This window comes from Vitis riparia, chromosome 15 (genome assembly GCF_004353265.1).
Source record: "Vitis riparia cultivar Riparia Gloire de Montpellier isolate 1030 chromosome 15, EGFV_Vit.rip_1.0, whole genome shotgun sequence".
NCBI lineage: Eukaryota > Viridiplantae > Streptophyta > Magnoliopsida > Vitales > Vitaceae > Vitis > Vitis riparia.
The window spans coordinates 8,130,564-8,158,152 of NC_048445.1; the positions used below are offsets into that span (position 1 = coordinate 8,130,564).

The 27,589-nt window shown below is 30.1% G+C and overlaps 1 protein-coding gene across 1 annotated transcript; it reads right to left on the reverse strand.

Annotated features, from left to right (window-relative positions):
• On the reverse strand, positions 1-27,589 carry LOC117932456. The gene is made up of 13 exons (XM_034853711.1): positions 27,231-27,589; positions 26,353-27,188; positions 24,078-24,207; positions 23,891-24,001; positions 23,345-23,473; positions 23,136-23,218; positions 20,758-20,854; positions 8,575-8,623; positions 2,584-2,635; positions 1,898-1,972; positions 866-953; positions 561-677; positions 1-310 (listed from the first exon to the last, which is right to left on the reverse strand). The coding sequence occupies exons 1-13, from the start codon at positions 27,501-27,503 to the stop codon at positions 98-100; spliced, it is 2,253 nt and encodes a 750-aa protein (XP_034709602.1). The 5' UTR covers positions 27,504-27,589; the 3' UTR covers positions 1-97.

Here is a 27,589-nt window from a genome sequence, read left to right on the forward strand (position 1 = left end):
TCAAATCTTTTTGCTTGTATATATATACGTATAAAGATTTTATCATGTTATCCACATATAAAGGTTTAGTAGGAAATCCTCAATGAAGATTTCAACCCTATTGAGAATATTCAATAGATGTAGGACTTCTAGCTTTGTGTTTGCATTTTGAAGTTGAAGTTGCAAGCATTCTAGTTTTAGATGAATAAGAGATTTCGATCATGTAGTTGTCATCATCAATAGGGGTATGTTGTTTCCATTTCGTCCCATCAAAACTCATGTAAATATGCTCAGCTATCCCTTTGCAAAGCTCAAAGCGAATTTGGTGCACCTGAATTGAGAAGTAAACAAGAAGAAGAACAACAAAAAGTAGAAGTTAGTCTATACTTGGACATTTGAAGATGGATATTATTAACATGTTGGTTTCATCATCACTACCACTATTGTAAATCAAAACTAAAACTTCAAATACTTATCAATATTTAGCATAACATATAGTTGTAACAAAAATTATATGATCAATGTTTAAACATGTTTTAAGCTTGGTTTGATTAAGGAAAATATACATGCATAGAACTAACCTGTGCAAGACGAGTCCCATGGCAATTCAAAGGAAGAAACTTTTCCGCATGCCATGAATCTCTAAATCCTATAATCTCAAGAAGTCCATCATCCACAAAAGATGATGTAAAGTTTCTCTACAAATTACAATCCCATTAGAATTTTTTAATAAAACTATTAAACAAAGAAAGATAAAGTTAGCTTGAATGAAACTATATATATATATATATATATATATATATATATATATAATATATATATATATATATATAAAGTTTCTATTTTTCATCTCTTTTGATGTAAAACAAAACATTCAAAAGCTTACCTTTTTTTTTCTCCTAAAATTTGCTTTGCCCCAAGGGTCTAGTCCACCAAGGAAACTAGGCATGTTAAGACAAACAATTGATCTTATGCTACAAATGAAAAAAAAAAACAATTAGAAATATTATTAATGTTCATTCAAACGAGAACTAAATGCTAACAATAGATCAATTGCAAAAAGTAAAAGGAAAAAAAAAACAACAACAAATAGCCTTGCAAGATATAATATAATTAAATTTTGTATGGTCATGTCAAGGAGAATGACATTTCAATGAATGTTGTTGTAAAATATATAAACCTGAAAATATATTTCTTATTCATGTTAAGGAGGCTATCTAGTATTGATGTATTGAAGAACTAGTATACAACAAAAAGCATTTGAAAATCATTTCATCATTTGCTTTTATTATTGACCATGAAAAATGATCCACAATGAGATCAACTTTGTTGTGTGGATTTTCTTAAGGATGGTCATAATCCATTTTAGTTTTTGAGATAAAATTTTATTGATGAATTAAACAATTTTAGGTCTTGTTTTTCTATAAATAACTTTGGTCTTCCTTATCCTCACTCAACTTTAGTCTTTTAGCTAATTTTTTATAATTGTTGTCAAATCTTCATTAAGCTCCACTAATTTATCTAATATTCATTAAAATTTACTTATTCTTCAAGAATTTTACATTCTTTAAGCCTAAATTTAAAAGAAAACCAACTCTAGATGAAAAGTTTGACTAATACCCATTCTTAAAGAAAATGCTAAACTCATTTCTTTTTCCTTGCAATATCATTTTTTTTTTCTATGTTGTAAGATGTTTCTTCATTTTCATGGTGGAAATAGGGCAGGTTCATGAATACTCATCACATCTACATCATTTATTCTAAGATAAATTTTCAACCCTGTCTTATATCTTAGAGGCACATATGCATGTGACATCAAACAATTAAAAAAAATAAAGATGATGTGACACAAAGATGGAAGTTACAATGTATGTCAACCTCAAGACAAAACTGATAGAAAATAATGTCATTATTTTACCTTCGAGGTAACTTTAACTTCTTCCATTGATGTTGTTGATCCTTGATTTTAACAATTATAGGCAAAGTAATGTTCCTGCATCAATGAAGTTATTCTTCTCACATTTTTTCAAACAATAAAAATAATAATATTAATATAGTAAAGAAAGTCTACACTTTTAAATATGATTATGGGAAACATATATGATCTACACCATAACCAATTAGAAATGATTGAACAACCTTAATCAATCTTAATAAATCGCGTTATGGTTTAAACAAACTTCCAGAAATCAATTGTACCCATTCATCTCATGCTTCAGTTGAACTCACAAAATTCAAGGCTATTACATTATTATATTTTCTCTTAGTAATATATTATAGTGTAAGTCTATATTAATGATAAAATAATTGTTGGCAACACATACAATCACTTATTCACATATTTTTAGTTCATTTTTCACTTATTTTAAAATTTCAAATAGTAGTATAGTCCTTATAGAAAATAAAAGCATTCTTACCTTTTACTAACATTTCATCCAAATTAATTAGCAAGTTAATAATATATCCCAAAGTATTCCAAAATAGTAAACATCTACCCCTTGATTATTACACTAAATTGGAAAAGTATTATAGAACAAAGAAAATTAATTAAAAATAGTAGTATAATAATATCATAATGATAGGAATTGTACATCAAAAAGTTACCTTGGCCATGCTTTAAAGTGAGAATCGCCAAAACATTCTTGAGCATCCAATCCTAATACAAATATAAGAAAGATATAATGTCATATAGTTAAAGCATAGGGTACAAACAATCATCCTATTCTTATTGCATGTAATCTAATGCACAAGGAGCTAGATATTATCTGTATCTTTGTTGTGCTTAAATCTATAAACATTCCTAAATTTATTTGGCATGGAAAATGTTAGAAGTAGGTGGAGAAAGAAAATAAAGGTAAGCGTGATAAATGATTACTTAAATGTAAGCATTCAAGTCATGTAGAAGACTTAATGTGATTTGTTCATTACTAAAATCATATTTTGCACTTGTTTAAAATTGAAGACCAAGTTATATACTATAGATGATAAAAATGTGATGACTAAACAATGTGAAAATCCAAGTAGAATAATCACATAAATTTGACCACCTATATAGAATGAATTTGAAACATCCATATCTTACTTTTTAAGAGTACCATAAAAAAAATTAAAATTTCTTGCCTTTTTTACTAAGACACCATTAAGTTGATTCTAACATGAAAAAATGAAAACCAAATCAAATCAAGTTTTAACTTGTTCTAGATGAGGTCACAAATTATTAGTATATATATGCTTATTTCAACCATTCTAGATTAGATTATGTGTAAGACAAACTCAATACCACAAAAACATCATACTTTTTAGTTGAGAAGCTCTTTCACCACAAAATATTCTCAAACAAAATGTCTTACATACTTCATGAGTGTTTTGTATATATAATCTACTTGGGATTAAGGGAAACCTAATTAAATTTCTCTTTTAAGCAACTTAGTCTCTCTCAACAAAAGTATCATATCCAAAATTATCCTTGTTATTGACAACTCCACATTTTGTATATATGTATACACACATATGTGCATATCTAATTTCTTGTTAGTCTTTATAATTGGTTAAATTTTTCATTCATAGTCAAGTATTTATCATCCATAGATCTCCTTCCATGTGCATATATAAATTGGCTAACCCTCCTGAGTATAAGCAATGTGTGAGCCTACTATGCAAAATGCTAATAAACTTTCCTTAGAAGCCTCTAATATGTTTGGTATCAATATGGAAGTCATCACTATCTTTATATTAATGGAGGTATCAATAGCTTTATGGTAGTATAACATTCTTATCTCCTTTTAAGAGGATTGATAACATATTTCTTCATATAGGACTTTAATCATGATGACATATTTACTTGCCTCCTATTAGGATAAATCCCTTAAAAACATGACCTGATGTAATAATAAATGGATTTCAATATTATTTAAAGATGATTTTGGTTTCACATTCACTATCATTGTACATGAGAATACAAAATGAGACAAACACATGAGATGGCTCAAAGAAAGAAAAAAATAAATCTTTCTCTAAGAAAAAATAAAAAGTACTCAATAAAATTATCTCAAGTTGAGTGTTTTAACTATAGAGGTAAATGGCACTTTCATTTAGATTTCCCTATACCTAAAAAGAAAAAGAAAACATTGCAAATGACTTAGAGTGATTTCGAGTCTAATGATAATGAGTCTATAGAATCAACTAAAAGTGAAGATAATTGGTAGGGTCCATCCTTAATATGAAGACGGTAGGTAGCCATTTAATTTGCCATCTTAAGAAACCAAATTTTATTTTGGTTTTTATTTGCTCCATGCTGCCATTGCCAAATCCCCATTTTTACACTAATAAAATCTTGCATTTTTTCTTCCAATAAGAGCCTACCTATATTTCAACTAATGGAAGCAATCTTTAGCCTTCAATTACTGCATATAAATAACAAGCTTCTAGTGATCATTTGGTGAGACAAAAAATTCCAACCATTGAGAGTTGTGTAGAAAAGTGAGACAAAGTGAGCACTAAGTGATAAAATTTTGAGGATTACGAGCATATCCTGGGGTGTGTTAAACTCAAGTAAGGATAATACTTGAGTAATACTTTGTCCCAATTTTATCACATAGTGAATTCTTTTCTCATCTTTGCCCAGTGGAGGTTTTCCTCATTATGAGGGTTTTATCACGTAAATTAGGTGTTCCTTTTTCTTTGTCACTTTTATTTTCTATGGATTGGCACTGCCACCCATTTACTGATTTAAATTTCTGAAGGTTGACATAGCCACCCAACTGCTTACTTAAATTTCTAAAGGTTGACATAGCCATCCAACTTATTTATTTAATTTCCTATGGATTAGCATTGACACCTAATTACTAATTCAAAATTATGGTGGATTGGCAAAGCCACTCAAATATTACTTGTTGTAATGTTTAATAGGTCACACGCATTCCCAACAACTGGTATTAGAGCGTGATTAGGAAGTTCAAGTTCGGGTAGAATCATGGCTGAAAATTATTTGGGTACCATGATTAAATTTACAGCTACAAATTACTCAATTTGGAAATCCATGATGGAGGATTTCCTCAATTGCAAGGATTTATATGATCATATTGAGGGAGATAATGCTAAGCCAAGTGAAATGCCAGATGCAGATAGAAAGAATTAAAGCAGAAAACATTGGGTTCTATTTTCCAATGGGTGGATATTAGTCTTTACAACCATGTTGCCAAAGAGACGGATCCCCAAACTCTTTGGAAGAATTTGGAGAGCATGTATGAGACAAAAAACGCACAAACAAAAATTTTGTTAATGCAAAAGCTGATAAATTTAAAGCTAAAGAAGGGATGATCATTTGTTGAACATTTGAATTATTTTGAAGGTTTGATCACTCAATTACCTATTGCAGGACTTTCTCTTGATGATGAGACCCAGGCATGCTTGCTACTCAATTCATTACCCGACAGCTAGAATACTTTGGTGGTACTATGGGAAATTTAGCCCTAGAAGGAAAAGTCACATTGGGTATGGTTAGAAATAGCATATTCAATGAGGAAATTCAAAATAAGGATTTGATGGGCAATGACACACATGCCCTTGTCATGGGAAAAAGGGGTAGAAGTAGAAGCAAAGGACGTTATGGGCAAACAAATCAAAAGGTAGATCAAAGTCTAAAGGAAGATAAAATGTTATCATTGTGGTAAAATAGGCTACATGAAAAGGAACTGTAAATTTCTAAAACAGGGAATAGACAAGAACCAAAAGCAGGTAGACGATAGGAATACCACTACCAGTGACAACAAGGTGACCTTACTCTACAACCAAGAAGATTGTTTTCATGTAGCAGATCAAGATGACGAGTGGATAGTGGCTCAGCAGCATCATACCACTATATTAAAAATATAATATTTTTCCATATACAAAGTGAGAGACTTTGATGTTGTCAAAATGAGAAACATAAGTGATTCTCATATTGTGGAGATTGGCGACATCTGCACACAAACAAGTACGAGGTACACATTAACATTAAAAAATGTGTGACACTTTCTATGTCTATGTTTGAACCTAATTTCTATATGTATGCTAGACAAGGATGGATATAGCCACTTTATTTGTAACAACAATTGGAAACTCACCAAAGATCTTTGGTGGTGCTGTGAGGCAAATTATGTTGCTTATTGTACAAAACACACGTGAAAGTGTGTGGAAGTCAACTAATGCAGTTGAAGATGATGCTTCTCCAGATTTATGGCACAAACAACTGGTGTATATGAGTGAGAAAGGGTTACAACTTTTGGCCAAACAGTTCCTCATTCCTATGGCCAAAGGCAATCAAACCCCTATGACTATTGTATATTTGGAAAGCATCACAGAGTTTCATTCCAGAAGAATTCCAATAAAAAATTGGAGAAATTGGAATTAATGTATTCTAATGTTTGTGAACCCATGGAAATAGACTCGTTGGGCAGTAACAAATACTTTGTTAGTTTTATTGATGACGCTTCATGGAAAACGTGGGTATACCTGAAGTGTACAAAAAAATCAGGTATTCCAGTATTTTCAACAATTTCATGCCATGGTAGAGAGAGACGAGAAATCCACTAAAGCTTCTTTGAATAGATAATGGTGGATAGTACATCTTTAAAGAACTTAAAGAATATTGCTCAAAGCACAGAATCAGGCATGAGGAGACGGTTCTTGGTATGCCACAGCACAACAACGTTGTTGAACTGATGAATTGAACTATTATGGAAAAAGTCTAGTGTATTTTGAAAATAGCTAAACTTCCTAAGTTATTTTTAGGTGAAGCTGTCAACACCGCTATTTACCTAATTAATAGATCACCATCAGCTCCTTTGGACTTTGATATTCCTGAGAGAGTTTGGACTGGAAATGATGTTTCATACTCTCACTTGAAGGTGTTTGGATGCAAAACATTTTTACATGTACCTAGGGAGCAAAGATCAAAGCTTGATGATAAAACAATTCCTTGTATTTTCGTTGGATATAGGGATGAGAAATTCAATACAAGCTATGGGATTTAGAAAAGTAAAAGATAGTTAGAAGTAAGGACATTGTGTTTCACAAACACGAGACCATTGAAGATATGGAGAAAAACATGGGTAGTGCAAAACTCACATATGAAGGTGTTGCAAATTTAACACCAGGGCAGACTTCATTAGAGGGTACTACAAATGAAACAAAGATGTAAGGATCAGAACAAGGAACAAAAATGGAAAAACCAACCATTGGGGATGAGAAAAATGTAGACGACAATAATACAAAAGGTGCTAACCAGGGGAGCAAACCCTTCCACCAGAAAAAGAACCTCAATTAAGATAAACTACTGGAGAACTTCAATCATCTACAAGGTATCCCAATTCTAAGTATATTTTAATTACTGATGAGGGAGAACTTAAAAGCTTCTAGGAAGTGCAATCTCACAAAGACAAAGACTATTGGATAAAATTCATGCAAGAAAAGATGAATTCCTTGTGGAATAACCATACATACAAGTTTACAGAACTACCAATGGGAAGGAAAGCACTCAAGAACAAATAGGTGTTCAAACCAAAGAAAGACAACGAGAAGTTGTTAAAGTACAAGGCTTGATTAGTGGTAAAAGGATTCGGTCAAAAGCAAGGTATTAATTTTGATGAAATATTTTCATCTGTTGTGAAAATGTGTTCAATTTGAGTTATGCTGGGATTAGCAGCAAGTATGAATCTCCAATTGGAGCAACTCGACGTAAATACTACATTTTTGCATGGTGATCTTGATGAAGAGATCTTTATGGAGCAACCAGAAAGCTTCAAGGTTAAAAGGCAGGAGAACATGGTTTATAGGTTAAAGAAAAGCTTATGTGGATTAAAACAAGCACCATAACAATGGTACAATAAATTTGATTCTTTCATGATGAGTCAAGAGTACAAGAGAACAGTTGTAGATCCATGTGTATATGTTTGGAGATTCCTTGACGATAAATTCATCATTCTCTTATTATAAGTTGATGATATGATGATTGTAGGACAAGATGCAAATATGATTTGGAAACTAAAAAGGGAATTATCAAAGACAATGATATGAAGGATTTGGGTATTGCAAAGCATATCTTGGGGAAGGAGATCCTACGAGATATAAATTGACAATTTTCTTCCATTTCTTATTAATTACGATGAACTTATCTTTATAGGTCTTAACAACTAAAAAAACTTTGAGGTACCATAGAATTGAGTTTAGGAAGGTAAAAAGTCATCAAATTTGAGGAAATGATGTATTTTTGGTATGGTAAAGTTTTTTTAAATGGTAATTATATGCAAAAGTGTTGAAAAGGCAATTGAAAATAGCTGAAACTTGTGAATTGGATAATGTACTTAGTGGAAGTTCAAATAGATAAGAGGGGCATTCAAATGGTTTGTTATTTTTTAAAGTTTCAAATTACATTTTGAATTACAAAATCCTTGATTTTAAAGAGATATAAAAATTGGAAACTCTTCATATTTAGGGTTTAGGTTTCTTGAGTATAGATTTGTTTCTTTCAACTTATGTTTCCTAAGAACATTCATATTATAATGAATTGCATAATATTTATGAAAAAAAAAAGTACAAGCAAGCTAAACCCATTACCTATTATAAGATAGTTCCAAAATCTCCCACAAAGCTCTTTGTCACCTTCCTGGTAAGATATCATCATAAGAAGTACAAATTAATAAGTTAAAAAGTCTTATCCACTTCAAGCATTAATTCAAATAATGAATTATTAATTAATTAATTAATTCTTCTAAATTTAAGATTGTCTTAGAAGAAATTAAATCTTATGGATGTTTTAGGAGAGTTGCTCACTTAGCAAAGCCAAATGATTATAGGTTAGAGTCCCACCAGGAAAAAATAGAAAAAAGAAAAAAAAAAGTTTACCAATAAAAGAAAATGCTACCATGTAGCTAGTAAAGAAAATGTGAACTATACATTTTTTACTTAACTAATATGATATAGATCACAATCTCTCTCCCATATACATAATTTGTAGTATCTGAACTTATTTAATTAAAAGAGGTGGAGCAAGTTTAAACCCTCATAAGTCAACTGAAAATGATGCCCAATCAACTATTTATAGTAATGTGACTACTATAAAAATAGGAGTACACATGTATGATATGTAGATATATTTTGAAGCACAATGGTAGATAGCAAAAAGTAGGAGAAAGTGTTTTCACCCATTGAAATATATGTTCCACCTTTATGGGTGTTTGCTCAAAATAATGCTCGATAAACTATTTGTACTTATATGATTACTATGAAAATAAGAGTATGTACCTATGACATGCAAATATATTTTATAGTAAAAGTACCATAGGAAATAGCAAAGTAGCATAAATGTCTTCGCTCACTAAATATGTGTTTCATCTACTAAAATAAATTTTCTTTAACCTTAAAGTAGTATTTTAGAGAAGTTCATAAAACCTTATCAATTGTTGAGGTAAGCTAAACAAGTTGAATGGAAAATATAAGATAGTTTTGTTGTGCACTAGAGTGTAGCGAAGAAGAACCTTTGTAGAAGCAACTTGGTTAGGTCATGCCTAATTATTGGCATGACAATTTGGTCTTTAAAGAATTTCTATATATAGCTCCAATATATTGATTAACTATGTTAGTATTTCATCACTACTAACTATGGTTTTATTTTGCGCACCTTATAGATTCTAAGATATGCCTCCACTCTTAAATGGACCACTTCTCTAAAGGTGTGATATTTTAATGTAATTTTATTATGCACTACAACTTTTTCCCAATCTACTTATGTAGGAATTTTCATGTCTATAACCCTAAAGACTAACCAATTAATATTTAGGCAAACTTAAATTATGTTAGAATTAATTCCCTCTAAAGTATGCATGAAAAACTACATGAAAGTCATAGTGAGTACTAGAGTTTGAAGTATATCAATCAATTCATTAACCAATCATTATTGTCTTCTTGCTTGAATTGGTATCTAATCCCTATATAATCTCATAATTGATCAACAAATGTACCAATAAGTTTGCAATCCACAAATAAAGTCCACATTTGATGTTAATTTCTCTTATTCCATTATCAAGCTACTCATGATAAGCATGGATAATCTTATAGTGTCCCTAATATATTTGCTAAAAAAAAAAAAAGTCAATGTTTTGATCCAATTTACTAGTTTAATGGAATTATTTTAAAAAAAATGTCAATATTAGTAATTATAATATATCTATCCATAGCATAGGCTATTGGAATTAAATGTGATTGTTTAGCCATAATAGATTTAATGTATTTTATTAATAATGGAGTCAAATTTAAAACTTGTGTTGTAATATTAGAAAGTTAAATGCTATCAAACACTTAGGAATATTTAGTTATGAAAGACCATAGACTTTGTATAATAGGCACATCATAGAATTTTAGAAATTTGATTCTACACACACACACACGCACACGCACATACACCCACATATATATATATATATATATATATATATATATATATATATATGAATAAAAGGCAAAGATGTTGCATAGGTATTTTTCCATTTGAAGTCTCAACTAAAGAAAAAAAAATCAAGAACTGAATAAACAAAATGAAGGCTTTACTTGGTTCTTAAAATCAAGGATCAAAATTCAAGAATTAATGAAATATTAACGGTTGGATTTGTTTTAGAAGGAAGATAATATTGACATATGAAGAAATCTAAGTCAATTTCCAATTACTTTTTCAAGAGTATTAGTAATTTTGGATCAATTAAAAGAAATATTGAAAGTTTGAATGGTATTCAAGTGATTGAAAAGATCCTTTCATCTTTTAATCCAAGAAGTTATTATGTTGTTATCATTATTCAGAAGTCCAAAAATCATGATCCCATGACCATTGATCAACTCATGGGATCTTTACAAGTCCATGAATAATATTAAAATGAAAGAAGAAAGAAAATTGGAGCAACTCCTTCAAATCAATCTTACTTATGGTAATGAAATAAGTCAAAGTAATCTTGATGGTAGACATGGAAAATGTGGAACACATAATTACAATTCATTCAACAATGAAAAAAGTCAATATTGTAATTCTATAGAAGGACAAAATATGGAGCAATGGAAAATGAAATGAGAGGGCAAGGTATGAAAAATATTAAATTTAATGTCACAATAGATAATATTTCTCTATTTTTCTTTATTTTTGTGGATTCTTCAAATCCTATTTGTTGATAACAATAAAAGAATAGATAAAAAGAATTAGATTAATTATTTGGATTTTTTGTTACTCGAAATGTTCTTGTAAGTTTTATAGCATTGTCTCATTTCATTTGAACTTTTCAAAGAAAATGATAGAGATATGTGATTAGAACTCAAACTCAACACTCTAATGGCTCTAAAAGGCTTATTTTAGTATGTTCGAGGGACTTATAATTGATCCACTACTTACTTTTGTTTTTAATACCTTAGTCTTTTATATTTGATGTTTTTGTGAGAATTATGTAGGTCTTTAAGGTATTTTAAAGTGTGTTAGAATTTTTTGGGAGGACTTGAATGAAGCTTAAAGAGTAAGAAAACTTAAGAATTGGAGATATCTAAAGTAGTTGACGCATCTAAGAGGCGCGTCAAACTGAGGCCACACCTCTCAAATATGTTAGGTAAATTGTTCATCACTTAGATGACTCAAGTTTCACATCTCCAAGCTCATTTAAATTATGCACTACCTCCAACTCACTTAACTTATGCACCCCAACTCACTTAAATTATGCACCACTTTCCTCCAACTAAGTAGCTCACCTTCATTAAAACCAACCTTGCATCCTTCTTCACACTTGGAACTCCTCCAACTAGCACCTTTGCACACCATCTTCTCCAACATCCTATGCATGCTTCTAGTCATCTTCACCAATTGGCGCACCTTGAAGAACAATGATGGCGCACTTCAGGGATATTCACTAGACAAGATGGTGGAAGAATTTTTACTACCATTGTATGCACCCCAAAGAATACACAAGAGCATAGCATGCAACTTTGAAAAGGTGAGAACCAAGTGTCAAGCACAAGGTAGAGAAGAAAGTGAGCTGCAGATGAATGACCAAGCCAATCTATGAAAGCCAAGGTGGTTGAACCAGTCACCATGCTAGTCGTAATATCATAACAACCCAACATAGTGTTCAATTAGAGGAACATCTAAGCAGAAAAGACTTACAACATTATTATATATATATATCTTAACCTCATTTCCAACTCTTATTGCATAAATCATGGTCTAATATTAACATATAATAAGAATCTAAGACTAAAAATGGGAGATATTGAATTTTGTTGATGATTCTTACTCAATGAAGAATTCAAATGTGTAACAATGAAAAGAAGAAATGAGTAGAGAAAGATACCTTAGGGAGCTTGGAGTGTCAAATCAATTGAGTTTTTCAAAGGTCCTTAGTAGGAATAACTTCTTTACCTGCATATCTTTTATTTTCTTTTAGTTTAATTTTATGGGAAATAATTAGATTAAGTAAAGCAAGTTAAGCTTTAACCTTCTTGCTTTAATTCCACTTATGGCCTTATTTGCTCAAATGACTAATTAGATGCCTTTAGATAGACAATAAAGAATCTCAAGGTCCTTGGAGAAACAAAAAGAGGCATTTAGATAGATAGTAAAGAATCTCAAGGTACTTGGAGAAACAAAAAAAAAAAAAAAAGCATTCCCATTGAGAATTTTTCCTTAAATCATTCTCACACACTGCGCACTACATCTGTTAGTGTTAAAATACTAGAGTTCCCAAGGAAGGAAAGTTGTGGCAAATTGAGGAAAAGAATGATATATTGCAGAAAGGAAACGAAGATTAATAAAAAGATCTAATGCCACTTGCATCACGTATAAGGATTTAGCGAAGCAAAAAACTTGAGAAATCCATTTCCACCACTTGAAGCTTAGTTGTAGGTCCTCAGAGTGCTTTATCACTCAATTCCTTAGACAGACTAGTATGGGATTCATAGGCTAAGTAACAAGGATATGATAATGTTTGTATTCCTTTATGTTGAAAAAAATGTTAGAACATTAAAGCAATGAGTTAAATCTAGAAGAATGAAGTTTGCCCACAATCCAACCTAAGGAACTCAGTATAACTAAGAGTAAAAGATGCCTATACAGTTCTTGCTTTTCATTTAATTTTCATCATACTTAGCTAGTTTTACACTTCAAGGGGTAAGTAAAGCCAAGATTTTTCCATATCTGAGTTCAAATCTCTAGTGGTTTGATTTGTGTAAGACTCAAGTAAAGCTAGCCTTTTGTAGCGGTTATAATGACCAAAAGGAGTAACCATGCAAAACAAGTGTATGTTGTCATGGTTGTGAGGGTTGCACGTTAAGAAACCTTAGGAGAATGCCTAAGGGATCATAGTATTGATTTCCTTGAGTAGAGCACAAACCTACTAAGTTGAAATGAAACCTAACAAAAACATCTAGTTGCAAGGACCTAAACAAGAGCAACTAGAATGAGTTAAGCCTTTTTAAGATGTTTCTCATTCCTCTTAAGTATGTACTTTTTGGTATAAACCCTTGGCTTAGACTTAGAGTCACAAACACTAATATAGTGCCTTGTAAGAGAATTATAGATAGAAATGGTGATTTCAATGGATCTCCACTCTTAAAGTCTGTTTTCTATTAGTTTTTTGTTTTTAAATTTCATGTTTTATCCTATGACTTCAAGAGAAGCAATTCTATTTGAGCTCCTAAACTACATTCATACCTCTTGCTCTTTATCTTTGCTACTCTCAAGTAAAAGTCCCTATGGAGACAAGCTAACTACTATACAAGCTATTAGTTCTTTTTATTTTTGGTTCAAGGACTAAGAGTTTCAACAACTAAGTTGGTTTCATTTATTCATGTAAAAACCTTGTTGTAAAATCTACTAAAAGCATAGGTCTTCCTAAGAAAATTGTGGTTGTGATAGAGATAGAGTAGAGAGCTCTTGCAATACTTTATTCATCTAATCTTTTCATTCAAATAATAGAAAAAATTCATAGCTATCTTCTTCGAAAGCCTAATTTTATGTTTCATTAAACTTGGTATCTTTACTAACCTTATAACCTTTAAAGTATGAGTATCATTTCTTCACAATAAAATGAAATAGATAGATCTATTCCTGACATGAGTTGAAGCATGACAAAGAGTAAGAAAAAATAAATCTATTATTGACATGACTTGAAGTATGATAAAATATAAGAAAATATCTAATGAATTTTAAACCAAAGAGGTTGATTACATGTAGTCTACATAACATAGGATTGTCTTAGTGAAAGAATATTGTGTAACTCGATTGAGAATTCTTTTTAAAGTATTGAATGTGCCCATGTGCCGAAAGAAACTAGTAAAAGTTAGATATCAACGGTGAACTTTATTTTTATTTGCTATGACTCATACTCTAAATATTACAAGACTAGTAGAGATTACAAGTTTGATGAAATGTGGGATTCGTATGTCAAAGAAGATGACTATGAATTTCTTCATTTTTTTAAGAAGAAGACAAGCGAATAAAGAGTTGTAAGAGATCATTACTCCTCTTCTATCACCACCATCTACTTATGAAGACTCATCTCCATCGTCTTTAAAAAGTACAAATAAAAGTGCATAATATTACAAGAGCCTATAAAAATGTTTTGAGGTAAAAAGAAATAAATAAAAAATCTATTGTTTTTTTTTTAAATCTATTTTCTTATTATGACCAATCAACATTTTAGTGGCTATCAACAAATGATATATGGAGATATGCTATCAACAAATGATATATGGGAGTTAAAACCATTACAAAGCAATATTAGTGGCTAAAGGTTACAAATAATGACCAAATATTCATATGATAATTGATTAAAAAATTACAAATCATGCATCAAACAGCCTTTAACAAATTACTGGAGAAATGTCATCCAATGGACCTTTTTTTTTTTTTTTATACTTTTTCATCATTTTTCATGATTTATTTTTTTTCCTATTTCTTGATATTTTGGAAATTCTTCAAATAACTCACTACCGCACATGAAATTAGCTCATTGTGTGTCATGTTCTCACCGTTTGTGCTCCATGTTTGGCATGAATTCCTTAGTGCCATGTTTGGTAAGAATTCAAAGGGCAAGAATGGCAAGCATCTAGCTCAAATGATAGACTACCCTTATTACATTTTTTGTAATTATGTATATAATATACCTATACAATTTTCAAATTTCATTGAACTCATTATCCATTATTAAAAATATAAAATACATGATATTAAAAATAATTCAGTATAAAATAAATATAAATTTATGATATAACTACAAATATTTTTTTTTAATAAAGCATTATTACACTTATACCATCATGTTTTATATAGTTTATTATTTTGGTATAAAATATATTGGCAAGTTCCATATATTATTGTCATATATATACATATACATACACATTTATCCTTCTCTATTCTAGGAAAATTCCTTCTATACATAGTAATTCAAATCAATTTCAAATCTCCTACTAACTAATTTATAGTTGTACATGAAGTGTTTTAAAAGGAGAAAAGTCCTAACTAATTTATAATTGTACAAGAGAAGTCCTAAAAGGAGAAAAAATCCTAACTAATTCACAATTGTATAAAAAGGGTCCTAAAAAGAGAAAAATCCTAAATTATAAGACCCGAACTTGCAAAACTTGCCCTCAAGTTGGTGAATGGAGATTCTTTATTCCCAACTTGCCTATAATTCCTTAAAATGTGGTATTAGTCAATCTTTAGTTACAAAATATACAAGTTAGCCATGTGTCTCAATACCTGGAATGCAAATAAGACCACTATCAAGCTTATTCTTTATGAAATGTCAATCTACTTCCACATGCTTTATTTGATCATACTATACCAGATTATGAGTAATGTTGAATGTAGACTTGTTATCACGTACAATAAAGTCTCATAGGGTGTCTCTACTTGATTTTAAGATCATCTAAAATAATCTTAAGCCATAATAGTTCACAAATTCCATGAGCCTTTACTTGAAACTCCACCTCAACACTAGATCTTGTGACCTCTAGTTGTTTTTTCCTTTGCCAAGTATCAAGATATCCCCTAAGAAAAGTATAGTCCCCTAAGGTTGATCTTCTATTTAAAATTAATACAACATAATCTGGATCCATGTAGGCTTTCAGGCACAACTTCATAGCTTGTTTGAATAACAACCTTTATCGAATATTCATTTAAAGTAGTACATGATTCAATAAATAACTTAAAGATGAGTGTATTTGGGATTGTGCATAAATTGACAAACAATGCTCACAACATATGCAATTTCTAGTCTAATATGTGTTAAGTAAATTAATTTGCCCACTTGTCATTAATACATGGCACAATCTACAATCCCATTCTCCAAGGCCTCTGCTAATTTATGGTATGGGGTTGTCCACTAGCTTGCATCCAAGTTTCTTGGTTTCTTTAAGAAGATCAATAACATATTTTGATGGTGAAATAAAGATACCCTCCTTGGAATGACCCACATTGACTCTTAGGAAATACTTTAATCTAACAAGTTCTTTAATCTCAAATTCTCTAGTTAAATATACCAAAGAGCCTCATTTTCTCTGGATCATTACTAATCATAATAATATCATCCATATACACCAACAAAGTTATCACTCTCTTTAAAGTCAAATGCTTAATGAACAAAGTATGATCACCTTGACTTCGTTTGTATTTCATGGCAAACATCACTTTAGATATACTCCTAAACCATGTTCTTAGAGATTGTTCTAAGTCATATAAGGCTTTCTTTGATTTTCAAGCATTGGTTCCACCAAGACTTTTGCAAAATCCTAGAGAAATTTCCATATAGATATCTTCTTCTAAGTCCTCATGCAAAAATACATTTTTTTTTTACATCAAATTGTTGTAAGCTCCAACCAAAATTAGCTACTAATGATAATAACATCCTTGTGATATTTATAATAGCTATGAGAGCAAAGGTTGCTCAGTAATCAACCTCATAGGTTTGTGTTAGCCTTTTATTACTAACCTAGTCTTATATCTTTCTAGTTATACTTTATTCTATATACCCATTTACACCCAAATGGTTTCTTCCTCTAAGACACCTCTGCTATTTCCCATGTTCTATTTTTCTCTAAGGTCTCCATCTTAACACTCATGTCTTGTCTCTAATTCTCATTATTTAGTGCCTCGAAAAGGTTTTGTGGAGTGATGATGGTGTACAAATGAGTGAGAAAATTTTTATGGGAGTGGAAGAAGTTATCAAAAGACATAAATAATGACAACAGATGTTCTTAATGGTAATTGTTAAATCAAGATCATTGTCAACATTTGAAGTACTAGGAGAGATAGAGCTATTACCTAGCCTTAGTTCAGACACTTGAGTATACATGGGTTCAATGGTAATTGTTCTTCTTGTTGAGTAAACTTACAATGGTTTTATAACAATAGTTTCTAGACTAATGTTAGTCGAAGGATCCAATTCATTTTTTTTAAACTGGTTTAATTCAAGCATTGTGGCATTAGGAAAATATTAGATCATGTAGTCTATGTCTCCTGAGTCAATGACCTAAGAGCCAATGAAGGATAAATATGAGGCCCTTAAAGTATGAGAAATAAAAGATTGCCTTAAAGTATGAGAAATAGAAGACTTACTTGTTTGTGCCAAAGAACACATAATTATTTATTCAAAGTACCAAAAAATATCTTAGCCTTTCTATCTCTTCTTTGTTTAGTTCTCCCAATTCTTCACTATTGAAACTATGTTTTTCTTGAGGGCCTCCTTCAAAATTTGCCATAATTTCTTGATTGTGTTTTTTCCATGTTTTATTTTCACTATTCTAATCCAAGTTTTAAGGTTTTCCATTAAGTTTCCTATACTTCTCTTTGGTGTTTTAGGGCTTCTAGTAGTAAGTACACTAAAGTCCTTCACGATTGAGAATTTTCAACTTATCAAGACGCCCAGTTTCTCTTACAAGATTTAAGTTGAATTTGTTTGGCATTATAGAAACCATGGAAAAACCATGAATAAAATACGGTTCAAGGATCACACCTCTTTGATTTTCTTTAGCACAAATGATGGAGATGATTTCATTCATGGCTAGAGGCTCCTCTTTTCCTAGAACTTAGACCCATACTTGGTTAAACTATAAATTGGGCCTAGCAAGAAATTCAAAAATTCTTTCTTTTTCTATAATTTTTTTTGGCACTATTGCATCTTCACGACATTTAATTTGAATGTTATGGTAGTAGTCAATTTCCTATCACAAATTCTTCATAATATTGGCAAGTTTAATTATAAATCTAGTTCCTTATTTTATAGTTGAAATCTTCACCTTGATTTGAAAATTTGAGTAGAATCTCATATCTTTGAATAGGTTTGTCGGATGGCTTTATAAACCTCCCTAGTTGTTGTAAAAAACATACATGTTCCACTAATTTTAGGGGACATTGAATTCCATAATCAAGACATGATCATAAAATCCTTTTCATCCCAACTCTAAAATTTTAGATTTCCAAGTTTTAGTCCTATGCCAATTAAATGGTTCAATTTTCCTTTACCCTTTAGGGAGGTTCACACTAACTAAGAATATTGAAGATAATTCTTCTCAATAAAAGTTCTACAATTCCCTCGTGGTTTAGCTTAGTAGCGCTTTGAATGTCGCCTTAATAGAACTCTGGTAGTAGGAGTATGGTTCAATATTTCAAACATAGTAGTAGTGATGAATGGAGACAAAACGAATAATAAATAAATCAACAATGAAACTCAAGAAATCAAAATACCACAAAAAACTTCAAATAAGGATAGGTAGCACTCAAAGTTTTCATCAAGCATACAAAGAAACTAGAGAAAGGTTTGATACCATGTGAAATTCTAATTTAAAATCAAGAGAAACACACACACACAGACACACACACAGATATATATATATATATGTATGTATGTATTAAACCAACTTCAATGTGTATTATTATTATCTATTTTACCATTTTTTTTTTCATATTTATGTAGTTTTCATAATTTTTTATCTTAAAAAGATTTTTTTCCAAATTTTTGTTCAATTTTTTATATTTCTATAAAACTTAACTATTGATATTTTCATAATTTCTGATATTTTAATCCGTGATCATGATGTCATAATTTTCTTTAGTTACAATCTATAGTAACCATAAGATTCTAATTTCTTTCATAGCTTAGAATACATGGAAATTTTACTAAAAGTGTGATCAAAATCAATTTTTTAAATGAATGTCATAAAGAAAATTATATATGAAACAAATCATGGGTTATAAAGTAAAAGGAAACAAAAATAAAGTTTTGAATTGTACAAAAGCTTTATATAACTTCAAGTAGTAACGGGTCAAGATCATGGCATAGTATTTTGATAGATATTTTCAATATAGTATTCTTACTAAATATCCTGTGACCATGTGCTTTACATAAAGAAAATAAAAATATGAAATAATTGATTTTTACCAAAAAATTATCTAAGCACGAAAGTGCGAGATAGAGGAAAACATCCAAATCAAGATTACATCAAAAGGGATCTACACTAATCTAAACTAAAACATGAAGAAATCTAAACCCTAAAAATATATCAAAGAGGCCTTAAGACAAACCCCTCTCCAACTGCAAAATGGGATATTTATACCATTCCAAGGTTGCCTTAACGTGGAGAGATGTTGAGGAATTTTAATCCCAAAGATCTAAAGGATAGGAGAAAAATTCCAAAAAAAAAAAAAAGTGTCCAAGCATAAACAATTATTTTAATAGAGATGGTGTCACCCTTAGGAAAGCATTGCACCCAAAGTGGCAATAAGCAAAGGGGAGGTTGCAAATTTGGGCACCATGGGTCATCATCCCAAAATGGAAAATGGCATTGTGCATTCTCTCCTCCTCCCTTTCCCCTTCCCCCCTTCTCCCCTCCCTCCTCCCTCCCTCCTTCCCCTTCCTATTTCATGTCCTTGTACTCTTCTCACTCCATTTCAATACTTTGACTAAGCTCCCTTACATGCACTTATTCACTCAAAATAGTTGCAAGACATTAAAAAATAGAGAAAAAATGTAAGAAAGTTAGAGCATATGCAAGGTAGCACAAATTTGACTGATTGGACAATACAATTGATGCAAATATCACACAAAATTTGATTTCTACTTTACTGTCCCAACAATATTTAACATCAATCAATGTGTTTGTTAGGTAATTTGACAAAATTTTAATAAATAAATAAAAAAAGCTTAACATGCTATAAGAAAAACCAATTGAGATCCAAATGGACCATAAATTAGCATCTACATTGGCAAAAAATATGATGTTCCATGATCAAAACAAAAACATTGACAAAAGATATCCTTTCTTAAAAAAAAAACGCATAATGAAGAAGTAAGTGGAATTGAAGAACCTTGGTACTCATGATTAAATTTTTGACATATTCGTAAAAGTATGAATATTTAGTAAGTGCATTGTGCTAATTGATTTTTATATTAATTGTGGAGACAAATACTATAATATATATTAAACTTTTTAATGTTACTTTAACTCCATTGATTGATGGTCCAAGCATATTTTTACTTGGCTTTTTTACTTTGATTATAGAAACTTGAATATGGAAATGACAAAGTTTATGCTATAAATTAATAAATTTACTATAAAATATTGATACAACTACAAAAACAATCATGATCCCAAAACATATGCATTGTAAAAAACTAATGCATTAATTATTTGTGCAAAAGCAAAGTTCTCAATTTGCAAGCAAAATATTTGTTCTCTTGTAAATTAAAAAAATGTTATATGACAAAACGTTACCATGAGCAATAAGTCGTCTTCAGAAACATGTTGAACACGAAGAGTCTTTGGTATCTCAAGACAATCTGGAATTGATGTCCTCATTACAAAATTCCAACTGGAATAGATTCAAACTAAAATCATTTAAATTTGGCCCTTGGAAACTTCCAACAATAATTAGAACAAGAATGTGAATTCTTAATTACCATAAAACAAAGTACTCAGACTAATCAAATATCAATTATTTAAGAATGTGTAATAATGGTAATCTTCTATTATGAAATGTATACATTAGTCAGTGTTGGAAAGTAACTCAAATTTCTAATTAATATATACTCACTTCTATGAAGAATATTATATAGAAGATCTCCTATGTTTCTATGTTATTACAATATTATAGTTTTTTTTTTTATAGGATAAGGAAAGTTATTTGGAACATCTCTATAAATATTCTAGGTCATAAGGGGGAAAAAGAAATAAGATGAAATGGGTTTGTCTACATGCTAGGTAGAGATATGAGAAAGAGTAGAAGACACCTAATGAAATGAAGACTCAAGGTTCAAGATGTAGATATAAGGAATAAAGAAATATGAGATTTTTTAGGACTTAACATTGGTATATAAGGAACAAAGGTTCAAGATCTATAATATTCTCTATAATATAGTAGAATGATTTCTCTTATTAGTATATATAGGAATTATTTTTAAACTATGCTAAAACCTTTTATTCCTTTGTGTGTTGTTTATTTTATCTTTATATTCTAACACTAATATATCAGCACTAAAGCTTTCACTAGTATGACAAATTGGTGTCAAAGCTCAAATTGAGAATTCTAGAAGAAGCAAAGAGAACAAAACAGAAAAGAAGATCACAAAGGAATTTTAGTTGAAGGTAGAGTCAGTTGTTCTCTCATCAAAATGTGATACAAGAAATGTGTTTTCATTATCCAAGATAAGCATAGCTTCTCCTACACACTTATTCCATCTTAAAAGGTAGAAATGATGAAGTGTTTGAATGATTTAAATCCATAGCACATGACAAGACTGTGATGCACAAGGGTAACAATGATATTTTAGGAGTGTGGCGCACAATGGAAGTTATGATATATAGTAAGGATTTGATTCACATATGTTTATTAAAGTGTGTATCAAAGATAGATAAAAGATAAACTTGATAGAATTTGATCAAGATGATAAAGAGTTCAGATTTCCTTTTAAGATGGTTCTAGTTAGTACTAGATTAGTGTTTGAGTTAATTAAAAGAAAGCCAATATGCTTTGTACATTGCATCAAATGAAAAAAAAAAAAGAAAAAGAAAATTAGCACACTCTTTACATTATTTTAATGCTCTTTGGTTGAGAAGTTTCTAGACAAATCCACAATTTCATATTAAGGCAAAAGCATTTATAATGTATACGACTATAAATTTTAGTAACTTCTAGTGAAGTGATCTATCTAAATAAGAGAGTAGTATTTAATAAATAAAATAAACCTAGCTCATTAAAAACCACAAAAGTATCCTACACGAGCTCCCACTAGAAAGAACTTTTCAATTCCAAAATCTTGTACTTGAAAGTGTTTTGGAGTTTGAGTGCAATAGAGAACACTATAGAGCACTTCAAGAATCAAAAAGAGCTTTTGGGCAGCCCAAAAGTTGCACCAAAATGGTGCTCCAATTTGAAGGATGCTTAATATGGAATTATTTAGTCGAAAACAAACGATTATATATATAAATGAAGCGAATTGCCTAAGGTTTTGTTCAAGTAGAAATATTCATTATTTTATTGACTTTAAAAGGTTTATTTGATCCTAAGTTGCAATTAATTAGGACTTGAGATTAAGTTACAAACTAAACTTCCATTTCTAGCTAAGAATTCAATAGACTAATAGATTAATTGCGGCTCGAGTGCAAAGAACTATAATTTTCCGAGCTTAGAACCAACTAAAATTTGGTTAATGTAGCAAATATCTAACCACATTAATGCGGAGATAGATAGATGTTATCGAAGATCAAGCAACTGGGTCGTCAAGGTTTAAATAGTAATCCCTTTAGGCCAGCATATGGAGCATGTCACCAACCAAAATGGAAGGAATTAAGAAGGCATATCTTTTTACATAATAGTAACCAATGGAAGGCTTTTTTTTAGTCTTTTTTTTTTTCTTTTCTAAGACCATGAGTGGTGGATTAAGAAGAATTGAATCATAATTAGGGGAATAGATTGGTTCTATCCCATAATATAAATTTGAATATGTACCAAATGCTCAGCCAAGGGAGTAATGCTATTTGTTAATTGTTGATCACATTGAAGCTTGAAGCTCAAAGGTATAGGACTATGGTGAGGCAATTGGTAAGGCTTATATATATTATGCATTCTGTTAGTAACATTCAAACTTTATTACCTGTCTATCAATATCTCTTCAGCATCCCTTAATTTAGTCAAGTAAAATATAGGCTTAGAATCTGTATCAGAAATTTGATTTCCCTGTCAAGCAGTTAAATTATGCGTTAAAAAAAAAAAAAAAAAAAACCATCTCTTTTATCTCTTTATGTAATATAAATAGGATGAGGCTGCCAACTTATATGAAAAAGATGATAATTATTGTATTACCCATCCAAGAGAAATTGAAATGTTAACTTGTGTTCCCAAAGGCATCACACCAATTGATGGTGTCGGATGGAGTTCCATATCACAGAGTGCTTGTAAAACCCGATTTGTTGTAGCATCGCCTCCAAAAACCTGGTGAAGCATACATATATAGTCATTATGATGAGTTAATTGAGAGAAACCCAACCGCATATATCTTATACATGTTATAATAAAATAACATTTACAAGTACTCCACTTACCAGTACGTCTAGAAGGTTTATGATTTTTTTTTCTTTTCTTTTTAAACAATCTAATAGATTATTGCATAGAATAAAAGAAAAAAAAATGATATAATTGTTTAATATTTTATTAGAATAAATAATTATTCAATTAGAGAGAATTCCTCGTATCATATTTACTTATATCACTTATGTCATTTTAATAATTACTAGAGTTTGAGCTCAACATCTAAACAGAAAGTTGGGAGAAAGCTTTTAGGCAGTACGCTCTCTTAGAATTCTTAAGACAAAGGAGGCCTTATAATTGAGATTAAATCTTAAAACTTACAACTATCCTCAGTTTGTCTAGAAGGTCAGAATAGCTTATCTCCGTTACCAATTGGAAAGCCTCATGAACGTCACGTAATGGCAATTGAACAACCTCTGAAATGTCAGAAACCTGAAAAGTAAAGTTATTCAAAGCAGCACTAAAACAAATCCTCTGAATCAATCTTGAGGGTGCTTTAAAATCTAACCCATTCTGTGCCCAACATGCTACAAATAGATCGGAGCAAATGGTTCCCCTGATTGGCATCGTCTTTGGGGTTGATCATTACATAATATACTAGTTTCCTTTCTCGTAGTAACTTCTCCATGTGCTTGAAACTGTCACACTTAATACACGTTTAGTATATGAAAATAGGAATTAATCCCCAGGATCATTAGAGTAGATGATTTAAAGAAAGATAAGAATCCCTCACTTATGTTAAGGATTATAAAAAATTCTTCTAATATAACTAAAACAATCTAATATCTTTTAAATTTATAAAATAATATGCCATATATATCTTCCATTTTTAATATATATCTTTAATATAAAATTCAAATATTAATACCTTTATATAAACTATGAAAAAATAAATATTATTGATTTTAATTTTTTTTATATATATTTAAATTTCTAAAATAAAATATTTTTAATTTAATAAAATATAAATTATATATTTATTCAATCACAATTCAAAACTATAAATTGGTAAATTTTCAAATTCAATCTTTTAAAATATTATTTATAAATTGAAGTAATTCAAAACAAAATTCAACAAAAGAGGCAAAAATTCTTTTTGTTATGTATGTAAACACAATTCTTAGAAATTTTAGGGAAATTGAAATAAAAAAAATTTTAAAAGATAATTTTTTTTAAAAAAAATTACGTATGTGAATAATCAAATATTTTTTATTGAGAGGATAATTTTTTTATAAAAAAAAACATTATAGATAAATACTGAAAAAATGTATCAAAATAGTTATTTTAGCATTTCTAAGAAATGAAAAAAAGAAAGTTACAAAAGTATAAAAACCTTTCAAAAAAAAGTAAAAGAAATATGAAAGAAAAAAAAAACATGTAATTCCAAACACAGATTAAAAAATTAGGCAAGAGTGCTTTTTGCCATGTGAGTATGATTTTCCATTCAAAACACTTAGATTTTTTATTTTTTATTTTTTATTTTTTTTAAAAAGAAGTTTAAAATAAAATAAGGATAATCTTTTAAAAAGAAAACCAAGATAGGCACGTGCATGGAAAAAAAAAAGAATTAAAATAATACTAATATAAAATAAGGACTTAATTAGTCATATATATATATATATATATATAATATATATATATAATATATATATATATATATATATATATTATGCTATCTAAATTAAAAATCAGTTATTTTTCCTTAAAATTATCTTTATTTAAATTAAGAACAAAACATTTTTTCTCGTGATTAATTTTTTTTTTTCTTAATTTTATTTCACTACAAATAAAAAGAAAATAAAAAAATTAATAAATATTATTTATCAATCAAAATTTATTCTATTTAACTTTATTTCTCTGCCTTTTCTAATTACTTCTTTTGTAAACCCATACACTAGAAGTCATCTTCAAGAATAATAATGTTCATAATTAACTAAAAATATATGTCGTCATTGTGAATGCCAATGAAGCAAAATTCTATATTTTAATATAAATAATTGGATTTTAACATTCAATATAAATCATTGATTAATAAAATAAAATTAAAAAAAAAAAAAAAACTGGTTAAGGAAAGTGTCAATCTCCTTCTTAGCTTACTCATTCATCTCCTCTTACTCCATTTTCTGCATGAAAAAAATTAAAAAATACTTGCCCTCAATCTTATAATTTTTTTCCTATTTAAATTTTATAGTCTCCATAAAATCTTAACAAAAGTTTTTTTTTTCAAAAAAAAAAACACACCGGCTTCAATAAATTCTCAAAAATCAAAGAACAAACTAAAAAAAAAACTAACTAAATAAAAACAGTTACAAAAATAAAATGAAATTAATTAAAATTATAAATTAATAGACTCTAATGAAATCACTTTTGAAAAATAAAATAATCTAAAATATGATATTTCTTTTTTTATTTTTTTCTTTTTATATATTTTGTATTATTATTATTTTTAAAGGAAGAAAGAGATAATTGCATCATTTATACATAATTTAACCCATTCCTTTAATACGTTATTTGGTAATTGATTGCTTATTTATATATAAAATCTAGAGTATTAATCAATACATTATACTGTAAACAAGTTCTTATTTAAATCTCAAAAAATCTTAAATATATATATACCAACAATGTGATTATGATATACATGTGATTAGTATATGAAAAATGTGAAAAATATGAAAATAGCAACCTACTTAAAAATCATGTGACCATGATAAAAAATATTAAATTAGAAAGGTGGTATATAAAATATACGTAAAAATCAAGCTGAAAGCATAGAAACTTACTCCCCTCCATAGGTTTGGTTCTGCATAATAGTGTGGAACGTTCTTGCAGCTAACGGGAGACCATGAGAATGGTATATCATTTCATCCTTCAGTTTCACCACAGTGGGATGCTCCCGAGGAAGCAGCATCGTCATGAGGTCCCAAATAACCTCATTGGAAATGGGCTGCATACGATATAAATTATTGGGCCCAACCATCCTCTTAGCCACACCATCGAGTCTGGTTGTAATCATGATGATTCTACTCTGATTTGATTTGTTACGCCACTCGAGTCTCTCCTTTAACCTGAAGTACCAGTCCAGGTTGACATCCCAAATTCCATCAAACACTAATAAATAACTCTTACTCCCCAATGCTTTGCAGAGGGCGTCCAATAGCTTCTCCACCTCCACACTACCATCCCCAAAATCTCTTTGCCCACCATCACACTGCTTCAGCATAGCCTTGAGAATCTTCTTAAAATCTATTTCTCCATTCTGTATCGCTGGTAAGTTGATCCAAATTCTTCGGGCCATACGACTTTGGTCGAAAACCATTCGGGCCACAAGGGTCTTACCGCAACCCCCAATCCCCACAATTCCAATTTCCTTACTAAATCCTTCTTCATCCAATTCTCTCCTACCCAGAACCAAATTTGCTATATTTTCGACTTGGTCTCTAAAGTAATAGGAAGAATAAGAAGATGATAAAGAGCCAGAAGAAGAAGAAGTTGTGGCTACATCCGTGACGGCAGAAAGGGAAGTCTGCTCTAGTACTACTGGGTGGTGTGTAGCAACACGCAACTCTTTCTTGATGTGAATCAGCTTCCTTTTTGTTTTGCACAGAAACCATAGCTCAGGCAGAGAGTAGTGGTCTTGCCTTTGCCTTTGCCCTTGCCCTTGCTCTTTCCCTTGCCCTTGTGAGGAATCCTTGTTGATTTTCATTTTGCGCTTTTCCAGGAAGAGAACGCAGTCGGTCAATGCAATGCTGAGGTCGTAAAGACAATCCTTCATTCCTGTCGACGGCGTGATGCTTTTAGTTTCCAGAAGCTTTCGAATTTCTAGAAAATAAGAATGATGGGGGATGTCATGAGGTGGAGGGTGTTCCTCCTCTGCTTCTTCCAATTCATCCATGAATTTGTTCTTCAAAAACTGAAGAATATCTGCTGACATTTTGGCTGTAAAAACCTAATCTCCCAACTCTCACAATTAATTTTTGCTTACATCGGCATAAGGCTTTTCTTGTACAAATGAAGAGA